This window comes from Felis catus (genome assembly GCF_018350175.1).
Source record: "Felis catus isolate Fca126 chromosome F1 unlocalized genomic scaffold, F.catus_Fca126_mat1.0 chrF1_random_Un_scaffold_34, whole genome shotgun sequence".
Lineage (NCBI taxonomy): Eukaryota > Metazoa > Chordata > Mammalia > Carnivora > Felidae > Felis > Felis catus.
In genome coordinates this window covers 28197-44213 of record NW_025408522.1, presented here as the reverse complement: position 1 = coordinate 44213, position 16017 = coordinate 28197, and the positions used below count along the sequence as shown (strand labels likewise).

The following is a 16017-nucleotide window of genomic DNA, read 5'->3' as shown; positions in this document are numbered from 1 at the left end:
CTGGCATGGAGGGTCCGGACCCCGCCCCACCCCCCACCGGAGACCCCTCCCCTCCGTTCGCAGTGCCCAGCTGGGCCTGGAGGGGACATCGGAGCCCAATAGTCTCCCTGGCATCCAGCCCCCACCTTCATGTCTCGACGCCCCCAACCCCTGGCCCGGGGCTCCCGCTCATGCCCCTAGGGTCACTTTCAGGGAAGGAGGGGGCTGTGGGAGCCCTGAATGCTGGGGGTGGGGGGTTGTGCCTGGAGCTCGGAGATGGAGGCAGCGGGCCAGGAGTGCTTAGATGGAGGAGGCTGCGGCTCGGGTCCCCAGGTCGCCAGGGTCAACTCACCCATCTCCAGCCTGTTCTCAGTAGCGCAGGCAACAGCAGCGGCGGCGGCGGCGGCGATGGCTGCGCGGCCCTTGAGGCCCCGGCGGGCAGATGCTGGCGTCTGCTGCAGCCTCTCACCCCATTTCAGGCTCTGGCGGAGGCTGAGGCATGCGCCCGGCATCGCGGGCCTCGCGGCCCCGCGCCCGGCCCACATCCCCGCCTCACGCCCCCACCTCCACCCCTTCCGCCTCCAGTCACTGCTGCCAGGCTGCACCCTGGGACGCGGCGCGGGGGAGGGGCCCCCCAGGAAGGGTGTGTGGGGCGAGAGGGGTGTCAAGGGGAGGCCGAGCTAGGCGAGAAGAGGTGCCAGCTCCCGCCAGGCTCCCCGGCTCCGGACCCCACCCCATTCCCCCACTGGAGCCCCCTGCCCTTTGTTCGCAGTTCCCCTGTAGGCCTGGGGGGGGCGTCGGAGCCCAATAGTCTCCCTGGCATCCGGCCCTCACCTCTCTGTCTCCACGCCCCCAACCCCGGCCCGGGGCTCCCACTCCTGCCCCAAGGGTCACGCTCAGGGAAGGAGTGGACTGTGGGAGCCCTGACGCCGTGGGAGGGTGGTTGTGCCAGGAACGCAGAGATGGAGGCGGAGGACCAGGAGGAGGGCGTGGATGGAGGGGCTGCGGAGCGGGTTCCCTTGGATGCTAGGGTCAACTTACCCATCTCCAGCCTGGTCTCAGCAGCGCAGGCAACAGCGGCGGCGGCGATGGCGGCGATGGCTGCCCGGTCCTCGAGGCCCCGGCGGGGAGATGCTGGCGTCTGCTGCAGCCTCTGACCCCATCTCGGGCTCGGGCAGAGGCTGAGGCATGCGCCCGGCATCGCGGGCAACGCGGCCCCGCGCCCGGCCCATAGCCCCGCGTCCCGGCCCCACCTCCACCCCTTCCCACGGTGCAGGCACGGCCGCCAGGCTGCACCCTGGGACGCGGCGCGCGGAAAGGGCCCCCCGGGAGGGGCGTGTGGGGTGAGAGGGGTGCCAAAGGCAGGCCGGAACGCGGCGAGCATAGGTGCTGGCTCCCGCCAGGCTCCCCGGCTCCGGACCCCGCCCCACCCCCCACCGGAGCCCCCTCCCGTCCGTTCACAGTGCCCAGCTGGGCCTGGGCGTGGGAGTGGGAGCCCAATAGTCTCCCTGGCATCAGGCCCCCACCTCCCTGTCTTGAAGCCCCCAACCCCCGGGCCCGGGGTTCCCGCTCCCGCCCCTAGGGTCATGCTCAGGGAGGGAGGGGGCTGTGGGAGCCCTGACGCCGTGGGAGGGTGGTTGTGCCAGGAACGCAGAGATGGAGGCGGAGGGCCAGGAGGAGGGCGTGGATGGAGGGGCTGCGCAGCGGGTTCCCTGGGATGCCAGGGTCAACTTACCCATCTCCAGCCTGGTCTCAGCAGCGCAGGCAACAGCGGCGGCGGCGGCGGCGGCGGTGGCGGCGGCGGCGGCGGCGGCGGCGGCGGCGTTGGCTCCGCGGCCCCCGGAGCCCCAGGCTGGGAGATGCTGGCTTCCGCCGCAGTCTCTTGTCCCATCCCGGGATCCGGTGGCTGCTGCAGCGGGCTCCAGGCTTCGCGGGCGTCGCGGCCCCGGCCCGGCCCCTATCCCCGCCTCACGCCCCCACCTCCACCCCTTCCCGCGGTCCAGGCAGGGCCGCCTGGTTGCACCCTGGGCCGCGGCGCGGGGGAGGGGCCCCTCGGGAGGCGCGCGTGGGGCGAGAAGGGTGGACCCCGCCCCACCCCCACCGGAGCCCCCTCCCCTCTGTTCGCTGCCCCGCGCTGGGCCTGGCGAGGGGGGCGTCGGAGCTGTGGGTACCGTTGACAGTTAGGCCTCTGTGCGCATGCGCAGTGGTTGCCTCTTCTGCGCAAGCCGTTTGTGTTTGGCGGTATTCCTTGTTGCCGGTTACTGAGAAGTGGCAGCTACCCAAACGCGGATCCTCACTGCTGCGGTGTTGTGGCCAGGCGGGTTTGGCCTGTCTCCGGCGCTAGTGTTGGGCTCGGGAGGCAGTGGAAAGGGAGGGCGGGGTGAAGTCTCTGTGGAGCCCGCGGGCTTCGCAATGAAGAGGATTTGGGGGTTCGGGAGGGAGAAGGGCATGTCGCCCATGGGCTCCGCTTCTGGCTTGCAGAGGCAGGCCAGGGGCGTTGGGCAGAAGAACAATACAACTGACAACTTGCTGCTGGGTTACCATGTCCGAGACAGAGACCTCAGAAAGATCCACAAGGCTGCCTGCATGGGCAACGCAGCGCAAGTGCAGCAGATTCTGTTCTTGGGGGAAAATGGCGTGGATGATAGAGACAAGATGAACAGGTAATAGGGGCTTGGAGGCTGGCAGGGAGGAGGTGGGACGGACCTGGGAGAAGAGCACACCTGGCCTAGCTCTACCTGTGCATCCGAGCCCTCCCTCGGGGGGCTGGGTTCTCTTCCCTCCTGAGGTCCCGCTGCCCCTCGGTCGGGGGAAACCCTACGTGGTCTAGCACCAGGCCGACAGCGTGAGCGGCAAATACAAAGTCTTCAGCTGCCCTGGCACGTACCCGGTAATTCCTGAATAGACCACTTGACTCTCAAGTTTGACGTGATTTACCCAAATTTCAATAGTAATACACACGAAATTAAGTGTCGACAACATGTTGTTTTTAATGGATTCATTTTTATACCATAACGTCATAGAAAAGTGCATAATGGGAGAAATAATTCCTGTAATCAACTTCTGGGCTAGAAATTCTTGGGACAAAATCCAGTATCCAGTTTATGTCTGTGTACACTTAGGTGTGTGTGCTATTTCCTGAGGGACCTTGGAAGGACACTTTGAAGTGGAAGATGGCTCTGAATAGGAGGACTCCTTTTTCTCAAAATGTGTACCCTTCCTGTATTTGTCAGTTTTAGGTAAAGCAAATGAAAGCATCCTGGTTTTAAGAATTTTGAGCTACACATGCTCTTCTTGTGATGTCATTAAGGAAATTTTTGGACTCACTATCTTGTACATCTGAAACTGATAGAACACTGTATGTTAACGAACTGGAATTAACCTAAGAACTTATGTTTTTATACAGGAGGTAGATTTGCCCTTCCAGATATCAAAATGTACCTGAAATTTCCACAAATTATTCATTTACACACAGCTGAAAAGACAGATAAAGGAGTGGTGCAGAGTAGAACATGACCAACGCTCAAATATACTTAAGACTTTAGAATTTGATACTGGTGACATTTCATATTAGTAGGAAAAGGTGAACTATTCGTAAGTAGTGGAGAAACAGCCTATTTGGAGAAAACTTGTTAGAATTTTATCTCCCTAAAATAAGTTCCAGATGGGCTATAAATTTAAAAATTGTAATATGCAAAATAAGAAAAGTAACAGAAAAAAAATTCCACAAATGCCTATTTACCCATCCTAAGAATGACTTGAAAAGCAAGACTTTTGGGGGGTGCCTGGGTGGCTCAGTCAGTTAAGCCTCTGACTCTTGATTTGGCTCAGGTCATAATCTCAGGTGTTCATGGGTTCAAGCCCTTCGATGGGCTCCCTGCTGTCAATGTGGAGCATGCTTGGGATTCTGTGTTGCCTCTCTCTCTCTCTCTCTATTTCTCTCCCAAAAAAAAAAAAAAAATTGGGGCCCCTGGGTGGCTCAGTTGGTTAAGCGATCTGACTTTGGCCCAGGTCATTATCCCGTGCTTTGTGGGTTCGAGCCCCGCTTCAGGCTCTGTGCTGACAGCTCAGATTCTGTGTCTCCCTCTCTCTCTGCCCCTCCCTTGCTTGCACGCTGTGTCTCTGTCTCCGAAAAATAAATAAATATTAAAAAATATTTTTTTAAATCAAGAATTCTGGAGATTGATTTAGCAACATAAAAAACTAAAAGCCTCTATCAGAAAATAATATTATTAAAATAAAAGACAATGCACTTGCAAATATTTACAACATATTTGTATCAGACAACAGAATCTATCTTCGTTTTACAGGGAAGTCTTTGAAATCAAAACGAACAAAAACCTGTAATTTGAAATCGTGCCAAGTATTTCTTTGCATATCTACAAGGGACCAGTGGACATAGGGAAATATAGTGTCCCTGGGAAAAAAGAAATTTAAGTGAAAAAGGGACTGAAATACAGTTTTCCATCTACAACCTTTGTGAAAATAGAGTGATGGTGCTTATACTGCCGCTTAAAGTTTAAGTTGTTTTCGACTTTCCAATAGACAATTTGGTGTAAGTACCACATTTAAAAAATATGTATTCATTTTACCCATCAATTTTATTCCTAGTAAAATATCTTTAGGAAATCACTAGAGATAAATAACATACATTTTGCTTTTCTCAGCACTATTTAAAATAGCAATGTATTAAGAAGAACTCGTATAATGGCTTTTATAAGTAAATGTCATTACATCCATAAGATGGATATGTGATCATTGAAAGTGGCATAGATAATAGATATACACAGAGATGCAGAGCTGTGCTTTAGTTGATCATTAAGTGAGAACAAAAATCAGTGTGATCATAGGTACACACAAGCAGACTACGGTTTTATGTTAAGCCCAAAAATGCACAAAATGTGACGACATTTGTTATTTCTGAGCCTTTGTATTTACATGCATTTTTCTTTGCCTTCAAAGAAAATCTGTGCTTTCTACCGGAAAAGGTGTATAAAGGTCCTATTAAAAGTTTATTATCAACAGAAAGGGTTTATTGTCGTTGAAGTGATCCTGGAGAAGAGCAAGAATATTGATCTTATATACATAAAAATAATTTCTCACTTTGTGTTAAAAATATTTTTGGATGTAAAATAAGAAAAGTGAGTTAATTAAAATGTTTTTTGAGGATTGGCACATTTGGACAACTTTTGGCCTCTTCAGAAGTAAAGGGAGTATTTTTATTTGCACTTGTAGATTTTATTATGCATATATTAAGCATATACATAAGTTTTCTGTTATAGGTAGCTTTATTACATGTAATAGGTAAATGGTTTATATTAATCATGAAAATAAAAAAATATTCGTTGTGTGCTTATGAAAAAAATAAGAGCTAGCAAATATAAGTGATTATTTACTGTTTCAGAAGTATTCTTTCCTTTATATACCTTTCTTTAAAAATATTGAACTCTCCAAATGTATTTATCCACTCTTTCCATCCCTTTATTCATCACCTAGAATCTGCACATATATTATTTAGCGGACATACTGTACCCAAGATCCTTTTGTTCTCAAAGACTTCATTTTGCACAGTATGAGCAAGATGAGGAATTTTATTTATTTATTTTCTAAAGATTTTATTTTTTTAAGTTTATTTATTTATTTTTTGAGAGGGATGGGGTGGGGGTGGGGGTGGGGGCAATGGAAGGACAGAGAGAGAATCCCAAGCAGGCCCCGTGCTGAAAGCAGGAACTTTTCCAATACACTTTTCAAAGAGTCCCAGCATGGGGCTTGAGCCAGTGAACATGAGATCGTGACTTGAGCCCAGATCAAGAGCTGCACGCTTAACAGACTGAGCCACCCAGGTGCCCCAGCTTTTATCTTATTTACTTTTTAAGTGTTATTTTTAAGTGTTATTTATTGTTGAGGGTGAAAACATGAGCAGGGGGAGGGGGAAAGGGAGAGGAGGGACAGAGCATCTAAAGCAGTCTCTGCACCAGATTTTATTTTTAAGTAATCTGTATATCCATCGTGGGGCTCAAATTTACAACCCTGAGATCAAGGTCCTATGCTCTACTGACTGAGCCGGCAAGGCACCCCTAAGATGAGAAATTTTACATTGAAGTATTAGGACTTAATCTCAATGGGAAGTTTTCCTCCTTCCTTTCAAAGTTTCTGAAGATAGGAAATTGTAAAAGATAACCTTTACCTGCCCTTCTGAAATTTATGAGAGTAGTAAGTACTAATATTGATCACTGGAAATACTTGATTTTCGTACAATCTGTAGACCTCAATATTTAATAAAATGAGCTGTTCCTAGTCATTGGAATCCTGAGTTTCCTGTGGCTTAAACTTTCTTGAGAAGCAAAGTAAGAAGTCCTTAAAAAATGTTTTCCTTTTGTTAATTTAGTCCTCTTTTCCTATAATGCTTTTCAGAACTAAAATTTATTTAAGTGCCAATCATATGACTAGAACTGCAATAGACCTATTGTATATACCATCATTTCACATAATGGAAGACACCAAGATTCTATGGTGTCCCACTATTTTATATGCCAATTAGTTTTTTAAAGTCCTGCCATTTACAGTTGTAAGACATTTTGAGTTATAAATTGCATTCCAATGTCAGTGTTTGTATTAAAATGATAGTTATTACTAAACTGAGGTTTAAAATAATTGAACTGTTAACTTCGTGTGTAACAGATGGGGTTTCGTAGTTTGGTCAGGCAGTTTTGGAATGGCAGTCGGTTAGTCCACACCATTAGCCAGAAATCAAGCAAAGGACTAGACTAGTTGGAAGTAGGAATGGATGCAGGATTCTTTATCTCAGGACTTTTGAGACCTTTATCCTCCAGGATCCTAACCTTATCCATTTCATTTCAAGTATAACCCCTCTGCATGGGACACAAATAATGCTACATCTCTGTGTTTTCTAACTAGTAACTTGGGTCTTGAAATGTTCAGTTTTGTAGAAGACCCTCTATTTTCCTTTGAGGGCTATCTCCTGTACTCTGTCCCTTGAATTTTCCAAGAACCTAAGGAGCACCCTAAGACCAAAGAGACAGTCCTCTTTCACAAGTCATTTGGAGGGGAAAAAAGGACATCCTGATCATTCTACAGTTTCCTTTGATTCTGTTGCTGTGGCATTGCTGTTGAAACTGGTGCTGCAGTCAGGTCGTGATTGACCTTTACTCCCAGGATTCCCTTGCTGATCCAGAGTTTTCAGTCTTCATGGTGTTCCACACTTAGATTTCAAATCTATAAAGTTTCTTTGTTCACTGCACACGCACATATGCTCAGCAGTTATCCCAAAGCACCAGCACCCTGTTGGGGCAGCTGGGCCTCCTGGCTTTCGCCATACACCCCTGTCCCTCCACACTCAAAGACCTTATGTGGAACCCATATCTTAGCCTAGACTTTCCTTATGAGTTACCCTTTGAGGATCTTGTTTGTTTGTTTGTTTGTTTGTTTTTGCCAGAAGATGTTAGTTGGGACCATTCTAAGCTGTCAGAGAGGTTCAAATGATGCTGCAGGAAGAGATAGGACTTCCCTTTCTCCTTTGTTAGCAGATCTGTACCCCTGCCTTATTTTTGAGTAGGCTCCATGCCCAGCGTGGAGTCCAACATGGGGCTTGAACTCACGAGCCTCAGATCAAGACCCAAGCTGAGATCAAGAGTTGGATGCCCAATGGACTGAGCCACCCAGGTGCCCCTGGACCACCGCTTTAAATCCTGTGGAGCATCTTTTCTGAAGTCATGGAAGGTCTCATCTTGCCTTTCCCAAAGTAATGAGCATCACCTAAGAGGCCATGGCCTGAGAGGCCGTGTTTTGGGTATAATATCTCATTATCCTCTTATCAACCTTGTAAAATAAGGCAGTAATTTCCCTTGTTTTATAGAGGGAGATTTTGAGCCAAAGAGAAGTGGCTTCTCCAAGAACAAATAGCTATAGGTTATAGAGCTGGGACTTCTGGGTTCCAAACACTTTCCATTCTGGCAAGCGAATTCTAATTATTCTCATTTCTATTTGATGTGTATTTACTTTTGATAGAGGGAGACGGAGTACGAGCTGGGGTGGGGGGTGGTTGCAGAGAGAGAGGGAGACACAGAATCCGAAGCAGGCTCCAGGCTCTGCGCTATCAGCACAGAGCTCGACGTGGGGCTCAAAGCCATAAACCGTGAGATCATGACCTGAGCTAAAGTTGGATGCTTAACTACCCAGGTGCCCCTGGCAAGCTAGTTCTAATTTACTAAGCTAGAATGCCCTCAATTCATGACTGATTCATCTTCCTGTTTTTTTCTTCTATAAGTACAGACTTAATGAAAAGCTTCTAGAACGTACAAATATGAAGTACATGGGGTAATTAAAGTTTTGATATTTGCTCTGATATTATTTGAAATACTCTAAGAATTTGATTTATTTGGTCAATGTTTTTCATATCAGCGTTAAGATAGTAATATTATTTATCACCCTTTTTGATACATAGCAGTTACGAAATAATTTGCCGACATAAAGAAGAAATCATGCTTAAAAATTCTTTGCAAAACAGCCATCCTGGTAAGACTTTACATAGTGAATTGCTCTTGGTGGTCCTAACATAAGTAAAGTCAGAGTAAGGGTGTTTTGATAATGAAAGAACAATGAAGAAAAGAACACCAATGTGTAAATTGCATGTATATTTTTTTATTTCTTAATTTCTTTCTTTATAGTCTAATGTTCAGAATTATTTAAGAAGTTAACTGTAGGTAATTGAAAATATGAGGCAGTATTATCTGAAAAGAAATTCATTATTTTAGTCATGACCCCTAAAATACCATGTGACATCTTTGTGTAATAAATACGAAAATGCTTTGTTAACTGTTTATTTAATTTTGAGAGAGAGAGAGAGATAGAGCAGGAAAGGGACAGAGGAAGGTAGACAGAGGATCCAAAGCAGGCTCCACCACTGACAGCAGAGAGCCCAATGTGGGGCTCAAACTCGTGAGCTGCGAGATCACGACCTGAGCCAAGGTCAGATGCTTCACCAACTGAGCCATCCAGGTGCCCAGAGGAAAAAAGATTGTTAAGTTAGTACGTTTTATGTTTCCTCCATAAACATATTATAACAAATTGCACTTGTTATAAAAATGGATCTTTTATAAAATGTTTACAAATGGAGTATATTTAGTAAATATTGTTGCCTAGTGATTTGTCTCATTAAAAAATGAACCAGCCCTCAAACTGGGAATTCTACAGTACTTTCCTGGTACCATAAACAAATGGCAAATAATAAGAACTGCAAATCTTAGCTAGTGTGCAGCACTTCCAATGAGATTGTTTTTTACAGATAGCTTCCAGGAGTACCGAAGAAAAGCAATGCCTTGTTGAGAGGCATAGGTTATTTCACATATTGTCTCAACAAGGTCTCACCATTATCATCTTCACTCCTCATAAATCAAGACAGAATGAGAGGGGCGCTTGGGTGGCTGTGTTGGTTAAGTGTCCAACTCTTGATTTCAGCTCAGGTCATCATCATCTCACAGTTGGTGAGTTGGAGTCCTGTGTCAGACTTCTCTGTCGGGCTCTTTGCTGACAGCTCAGAGCCTGTGTGGTATTTTCCCTTTTCCTTCTCTCTCTGCCCCTCCCCTGTACATGCATGCTCTTTATTTCTCAAAAAAATAAACATTTAAAAACAACAACAACAACAACAACAAATCCAGAATGAGATATGTTGACTTCATTAGAACAATGTTTTCTTCTGTTTGTTGAAGAATTGTCATGACACTGTAATTTTGTTAGAATAAGATACTCTTTTGCCATTAGTCAAAATTTTATCTTCATAAGTATTCAAATAGGGCAACTTGGGCTCCAGAAATTATAATAACAGCACAAAGATGTTTCACAATCACACACACACACACACACACACACACACACACACACACAAATGCCCCTGTTGCTCCCTAGTTGTGGCACCTAGTGCACTGTACAATCTGAAAAGTAGGAAGAAAGCTTTAACTTGGCAGACTGTTACCAAAGAACTTCTGTAGGTTAGTTTTGGAAGTTACAGGAAAGGCAAAAATAGAACAGACAGCGTTTTGATCATTAAGCTGGTCATAACAGAATAGAGCTGTCCATGCGGTTTTTGAAACAGAAAAGTTTCTGTGGTTTTTAAAAATAATTTTCAAAGGAATCATTTTTATTCATGTCCATTTGTTCACTTCACAAGTAACTCTTAAGTGCCTGTTAGCTACTAAGTGTTATCCTATTGTTGTAGAATACAAACATTCAAAAACCAGTCTCTACACCCCAGGAGTTGTTGTTACCACTGCCATTTGTATTATTTACTCTATTTAGTGCTTACTAGGTGCCAGAGTCTCATAGAGCTTATAATTATCATTGTTATTTTGTATTGGCATTTGTTCCAGTTACCGTAAGTTCCCGGTGAGGAATCCGAGTTTTCAAGGACTGGGTAGAATCTGCAATAAGCATGCAGAGTGAGGAGTTCAGTTTGCCAGGTAGAGAGGCAGAAGGACCAACATTTGTATGTTTGACAATGTTTGTAAACTATCACGATTACGTGTTTGGCGGAGTACACAGCAGTGCAGAGGCGAAGGTGTCCGAGTGAACTTAGCAGGATTTATGAGCAGTTGGGTTTTGCTGGTAGAAAACGTGTGCTATGGGAATGGTTGGGAATGAGGTGAATACCTAGGTAAGACAAGCTTATGGAAGTTTGTTAGTGCTATAGAAAGGAGTAGATCTTACCCGATAGGCCTTGGGAAATTTCTCTGGTAGAATGCTTTTAGCGGCAAATGATAGGTGACTTCTAACAGTGACTAAAACTGCAGGAACCAGAAATGTTTTGATGGTTCAGTGATGTCATCAGGATCGCAGTCGTCTCTTGTTCAGTTTTGGAGTTGGTGGTATTTTTATTTCTCCTTTCCAGGGTGGCTACTTAGCAACAGCTCCAGGTATCATATTCTCACGTGGCAACATCCAGTGGGTGGGAAGGACTGCTTTTCTTTAGGTGTTTCTTTTCACGAGGAAGAGGCTTGCAGTAGACTTCCTCTAACATTTTAAAGACTAGGTTACATCACATACTCATTCCTAAACTGTTCCCTGGTAAATCAGGTACTGTGATTGGCTTAGAATAATCCTTTCTCTTTTTGAAGCCGGGGTGAGGCCACCTTCTCTGTGTATGGAGACAATAAATATCCAAATAAAGTTGTGATTCTCTAGCAAGAATGAAGACTATGGAATGGCTCTTAGCGAGGGAGCCAGCAGTATTTGATGCAGGGATTTTGGAGAATTTGAAGCAGAAGACTAATAAGATTAGATTTGAGTTAGGACACTCTGGTTATGGCATAAAATGCAGATCACCAAGCCTTTTTCCTAAAGAGTCAGTGAATATTTTAGGTGATGTGGTTTCTCAGCTCTGCCCTTGTAGTGTGAAAGCAGCCATAGCAATATGTAAGTGAAGACATGGGGCTATGCCCCAATAAAACATTATTTACAGAATCAGATGGCAGGTTGGATTTGGCCTGTGGCCATAGCTTGCTGAACCCTCATATGGAGGATAGGTTATAGGAAACCACATAAAGAGACTGGGACGCAAAGGAAGCTCTTGTTTTGTTAGCCTAGTATTAGTCCATTGTGAAACTTTCAGCTGTGTAGATTGAAAACGTCAGGGGGTTCAATTTATTCCATTAATATTTTTTTTCAGGGCCTTGTGTCTTTCTCATTTGTTTTGCTTATTTTTTTATTCATTTAAGAAATAACAATAATATATGGTGGCTTTTTTTCCCCCTGCAAAAATCATCAGTTAAGAACTCATGTTTGACTAGGGCACGGGCAGGGAAAAGATAAAGCAGAGACCGAAACAGTATAGTAATACGAATCTGTGATTCCTGAATATAAAAAGTTAGGGGGTGAGAGAGAACTCTCAGAAGACTCAGAAGTTTCCAGGTTGTGTGCCAGCATTTAAATTGGACATGAAAAATGTGTAGGACTTTATCAGATGAACAGAGGAGAGCAGCAGGAATGAGGACACAGTAATTATGACTTTTTGATTATTTTGGCAATGACTGCCTTTAATAGGTGTACTATATTTTTAAGTTTCTAAGGAATTAAGGAAAAGAAACAAACAAAAAACTATAATCAGTAGTATGATTTTATACTAGGTCTGATAGTTCTGTTTTTTCTAGAACAATCCCTGTTACTTCGTTTGATTCCTATCTGCCAGAAAAGTGAACTAAGCCCTAGTTAGTTGGAAAAATTAACTGATTTTTCATATTTGAGAGGAACTTGTGTATGGTAGAACATAGCGGCAACCACCAGGATTCTCTCTTTTTTTTTTTTTTTCTGAGTAAAATAGGATTGTTGCTTGTTTCACACTTTCTGACATCATGATTTCATCTATTCCTTTTAAACCTTTCTTCAAAAGGATATATAGGAATGTAGGAATTTTCCAGGCAAATACCAAGAAAAAGAGATTCCAGGAAAGGTATTCTGTGACATAACCTTCTGACTGTAACCACGTGTATGACATCAACCCAAATAATAAAATTTCATATAATGAGTCGTGATAGAGGCACCACAACGACACCCAGATTTGATTATTCACTGGAAGATCTCACAGGACTCAGCATATAGTTGTTGCCTATGGTTTGTTATGGGGACAGGCTAGAAAGGCCAATCAGCACAGAGAAAAGGTGCATGGGGTGAAGTCCAGAGTAGACCAAGCACGACTTCCAGTAATCCTATCTTTATGGAGTTAGCAGGATGTGCTTAATTCCCCCAGCATCAAATTAGGACAGCACAAGTGAAATGTCTGCCAGTACGAGGCTTATGGATACTCAGTGCCCGAGGTTTTCATCAAATGCTAAGCACATAGGCATCTTCTCCTTAGCATGTCCCAAAATTCCAGGTTTCCAAAAAGAAATCAAGTGTACGGCCTTAAACACACTGATTTTACCAACACTTAGGCACAGTGAGCTTCTTTTACCAAGCTAGGGAATGGTGGAAACCTTCCTTAAATCCAAGATCCCAGGGAAAATCCATGGGCCAGTAATTCAAGTAGGATATTCTGAGGGTAGCCGTCTTTGGCCTGCTGGATGAAACCTTTTCTGCATAGGAATTACAGCCCTCAATTCATTTTTGGTGGTGTCTTAAAATTTTATTTTAATAGCAAGTAATATGATGGTTAACATGGTACTGGTTTCAGTTTATTCATCCATATGAAGTAGGTATTTGTGCAAAAAAGACTAGGGCAATATTAGGTCATTATCATCTTTTTTTTATGTGATTAAGCTTTCATTATGATTCTTAGATACGATCAGCATAACGATTTTTGATTTAAAATTAGAATAAAATCTCAATTATATGGAAAACCCCGGTTTGATTCATATAGTGCTGAATCCCTGTTTATAGTTATATTTGGTCATATTCATCAATCGTTTTCTTGCCTAAGTACACAAATAACTTGTATTTTTGTATTTTGCTTTATGTATTTTCATATACTTCCATATGGGAGACAGTACCCCTATTGTGTTACTTTGATCTCCATCTTAATGCTCAAGGTGACTGTATCATGGTTAATATATGCTAAGAGTAGGTTCAATGGATACCGTGTTTGGTTGTTGTACTTTGTTTGATTGTTTTTTACATTTAATGAGCCTTATTTTTTCAGCAGTTTTAGATTCACAGCAAAATATAATAGAAAGCACAGAGAGTCTCCATATACCATACCATGCACCCGTACACGCCTAGCCTCCCCTGTTGTTAACATCTTGCATGACAGTGGTCCATTTTTAGTAGTAATTTTTTTTCAGTTCCTTTGTTTAGTTTTGAGTGACAGAGCATGTAGGCGTGTGAGCAGCCAAGGGGCAGAGGGAGAGGGGGGAAAGAATCCTGTGCTGTCAGCACAGACCCTGATGCAGGACTTGATCCCATGAACTGTGAGATCATGACCTGAGCTCAGATCCAGACATGGACGCTGAACCAATTGAGCCACCCAGGCACCCTGACAAGAGTGGTGCATTTTATATGGACACTAACTCATCATTTTCAGGCCAAGTCTCTAATGTGCATTAGCGTTCAGCCTTGGTGTTATACATTCTATGAGTTTTAACAAATGTGTAATGATGTGAATCCACCTTTGTGGTATCGTGTGAAAGAGTTTCACTGCCTTAAAAGTCCTCTGTGCTTGGGCGCCTGGGTGGCTCAGTCGGTTAAGTGTCCGACTTTGGCTCAGGTCATGATCTCGTGGTTCACAAGTTCGAGACCCACGTCAGGCTCTGGAATGACAGATCAGAGCCTGGAGCCTGCTTCCGATTATGTGTCTCCCTCTCTCTCTGACCCTCCCCCCATTCATGTTCTGTCTCTAAAATAAATAAACGTTAAAAAATTTTTAAAAAGATGGGGCGCCTGGGTGGCTCAGTCGGGTAAGCATCCGACTTCGGCTCAGGTCACGATCTCGCGGTCTGTGAGTTCAAGCCCCGCGTCGGGCTCTGAGCTGATGGCTGGCTCAGAGCCTGGAACCTGCTTCTGATTCTGTGTCTCCCTCTCTCTCTGCCCCTCCCCCGTTCATGCTCTGTCTCTCTCTGTCTCAAAAAATAAATGAAAAACATTAAAAAAAAATTTTTTTAAAAAGAGTCCTCTGGGCTGTGCCCCTATTTCCCTACATTCACCCCAACTCTTACCTCCATAGTCTTGCTCTTTCGAGAGTGTCATATACTAACAATCTTACAGTGGATATCGTTGAATGTTTAGAAAATTAAATTTCCTCACTAATTGAATGTAGGCATTCAAGATATTCTTTGCCCTTTGTTTTGTTTTGTTGCTCATCAGTAGAGGATCTGATGACATAGGCCTTTCATGAAAAAAAGCATGATTTCTCTAGATGTGTGTCACCTAATGGGGAGGGTTGAGGAAAATGACATCATGAGCCACTACATAGCACTAACATTGGGATCATCCTCTGTGATGTTCAGTGGGTCTAGATAGACTCTCTAGCAATGGAAGGAGACAGTCTCGAGAAGTTAGAACTTTATCAAATTGGAATGCCAAATTCTTTCTACTTACCTTGCCATTGGAAATAAGGCCAGGGAGAGTCTGTGTGCTATGATTTGGCCATGCTGCAAAGTAAAATAGGTATGGAGCACATTTGTGCGGTGTTGTTTCATCCTAAAACTGAACACTCTCTACTAAACGGCTGGGGAAGTTCTGCTGTGTTACAGCAAAATAAAAAAACTCTCTTTTAACTTCTCTAGGAGTGGAAGTCCAGAAAAATTATGGTAGTTGCAGTTTGAAATTGTCAGCTTGTGATAATCATTCTCCTAACAACAATATTTTCCTCCAGTGTCATAGAGTCGGTCAGTGATGGCCATTGTAAACATCAGTTCACCTGTAGGTGTCAAATTCTGTAAAACCCATTCTTGCTTTTGGTCAATATAGAGAGAAAGTAAGATTTCTTAGTGCTTTAAGCCTATGAATGGTATAATAACCATTCAGTGTAGTGTGGTTTCCAGGTGTGGTCCCAAAGCAACACTTTTTCACAAATCATAAGCCGTACACTTGTAATTTCCTCTATTTTTCGATGGTTGATTTAACATGTATTTTGCTTTCTTCTTTAGGATCAGATGAGAATGCTGAGGAAGATTCTATAACCAGGTAGGATTTTTGTGGATTTGTAAAAATGACATTTGCTGGGGCACCCGGGTGGCTCAGTCGGTTAAGATTGTGACTCTTGATTTCAACTCAGGTTTGTGAGTTCAAGCCCCACGTCGGATTTTGCGCTGACAGCCTCCTTGGGATGTCTTTCCCGATTTCTGTGTGCACTCACTCTCAAAGTATAAAGGAATGAAATGAAATGAAATGAAATGAAATGAAATGAAAAATGAAAGGAAAGGAAGTGAAATGGATGAACGGAAAATTATGTGTTTCCTAAGGGAACGCAGAGAACAAAAGCAGTTGTTGTGTGTTCTACCCTGGACAAGACACTATATCCTATGCATAACATCTCTTAAGTATATAGGCATTGCATAGCTTTGCAAAATAGCTGTGTTGTTGTACCCTAATTTT

At 44.2% G+C, this 16017-nt stretch overlaps 2 protein-coding genes across 15 annotated transcripts in view; one reads left to right on the top strand and one right to left on the bottom strand.

Annotated features, from left to right (window-relative positions):
- Positions 1-1733, bottom strand: part of LOC123383644 (protein FAM117B-like) — a 29817-nt gene extending 28084 nt beyond the window's left edge. For 8 of the 13 annotated variants that reach the window (XM_045051624.1, XM_045051620.1, XM_045051621.1 and 5 more), the window contains exons 1-2: positions 1021-1494; positions 332-461 (exon numbers count right to left, since the gene is read on the bottom strand). In XM_045051624.1, coding sequence (XP_044907559.1) covers positions 332-461; positions 1021-1494 — 604 coding nt within the window. Of the gene's footprint in view, positions 1-331; positions 472-1020; positions 1495-1714 lie in introns of those variants that run through there. The other 5 variants (XR_006593568.1, XR_006593569.1, XR_006593570.1 and 2 more) reach the window with 3 other exon arrangements.
- Positions 1-15606, top strand: part of LOC109496868 (ankyrin repeat domain-containing protein 26-like) — a 243408-nt gene extending 227802 nt beyond the window's left edge. The window contains exon 28 of one of the 2 annotated variants that reach the window (XM_045051617.1): positions 15570-15606. In XM_045051617.1, coding sequence (XP_044907552.1) covers positions 15570-15602 — 33 coding nt within the window. In that variant the 3' untranslated portion in view covers positions 15603-15606. The remainder of the gene's footprint in view (positions 1-15569) is intronic. The other variant, XM_045051616.1, reaches the window with a different exon arrangement.
- The last annotated feature ends 411 nt before the right edge of the window (positions 15607-16017 follow it).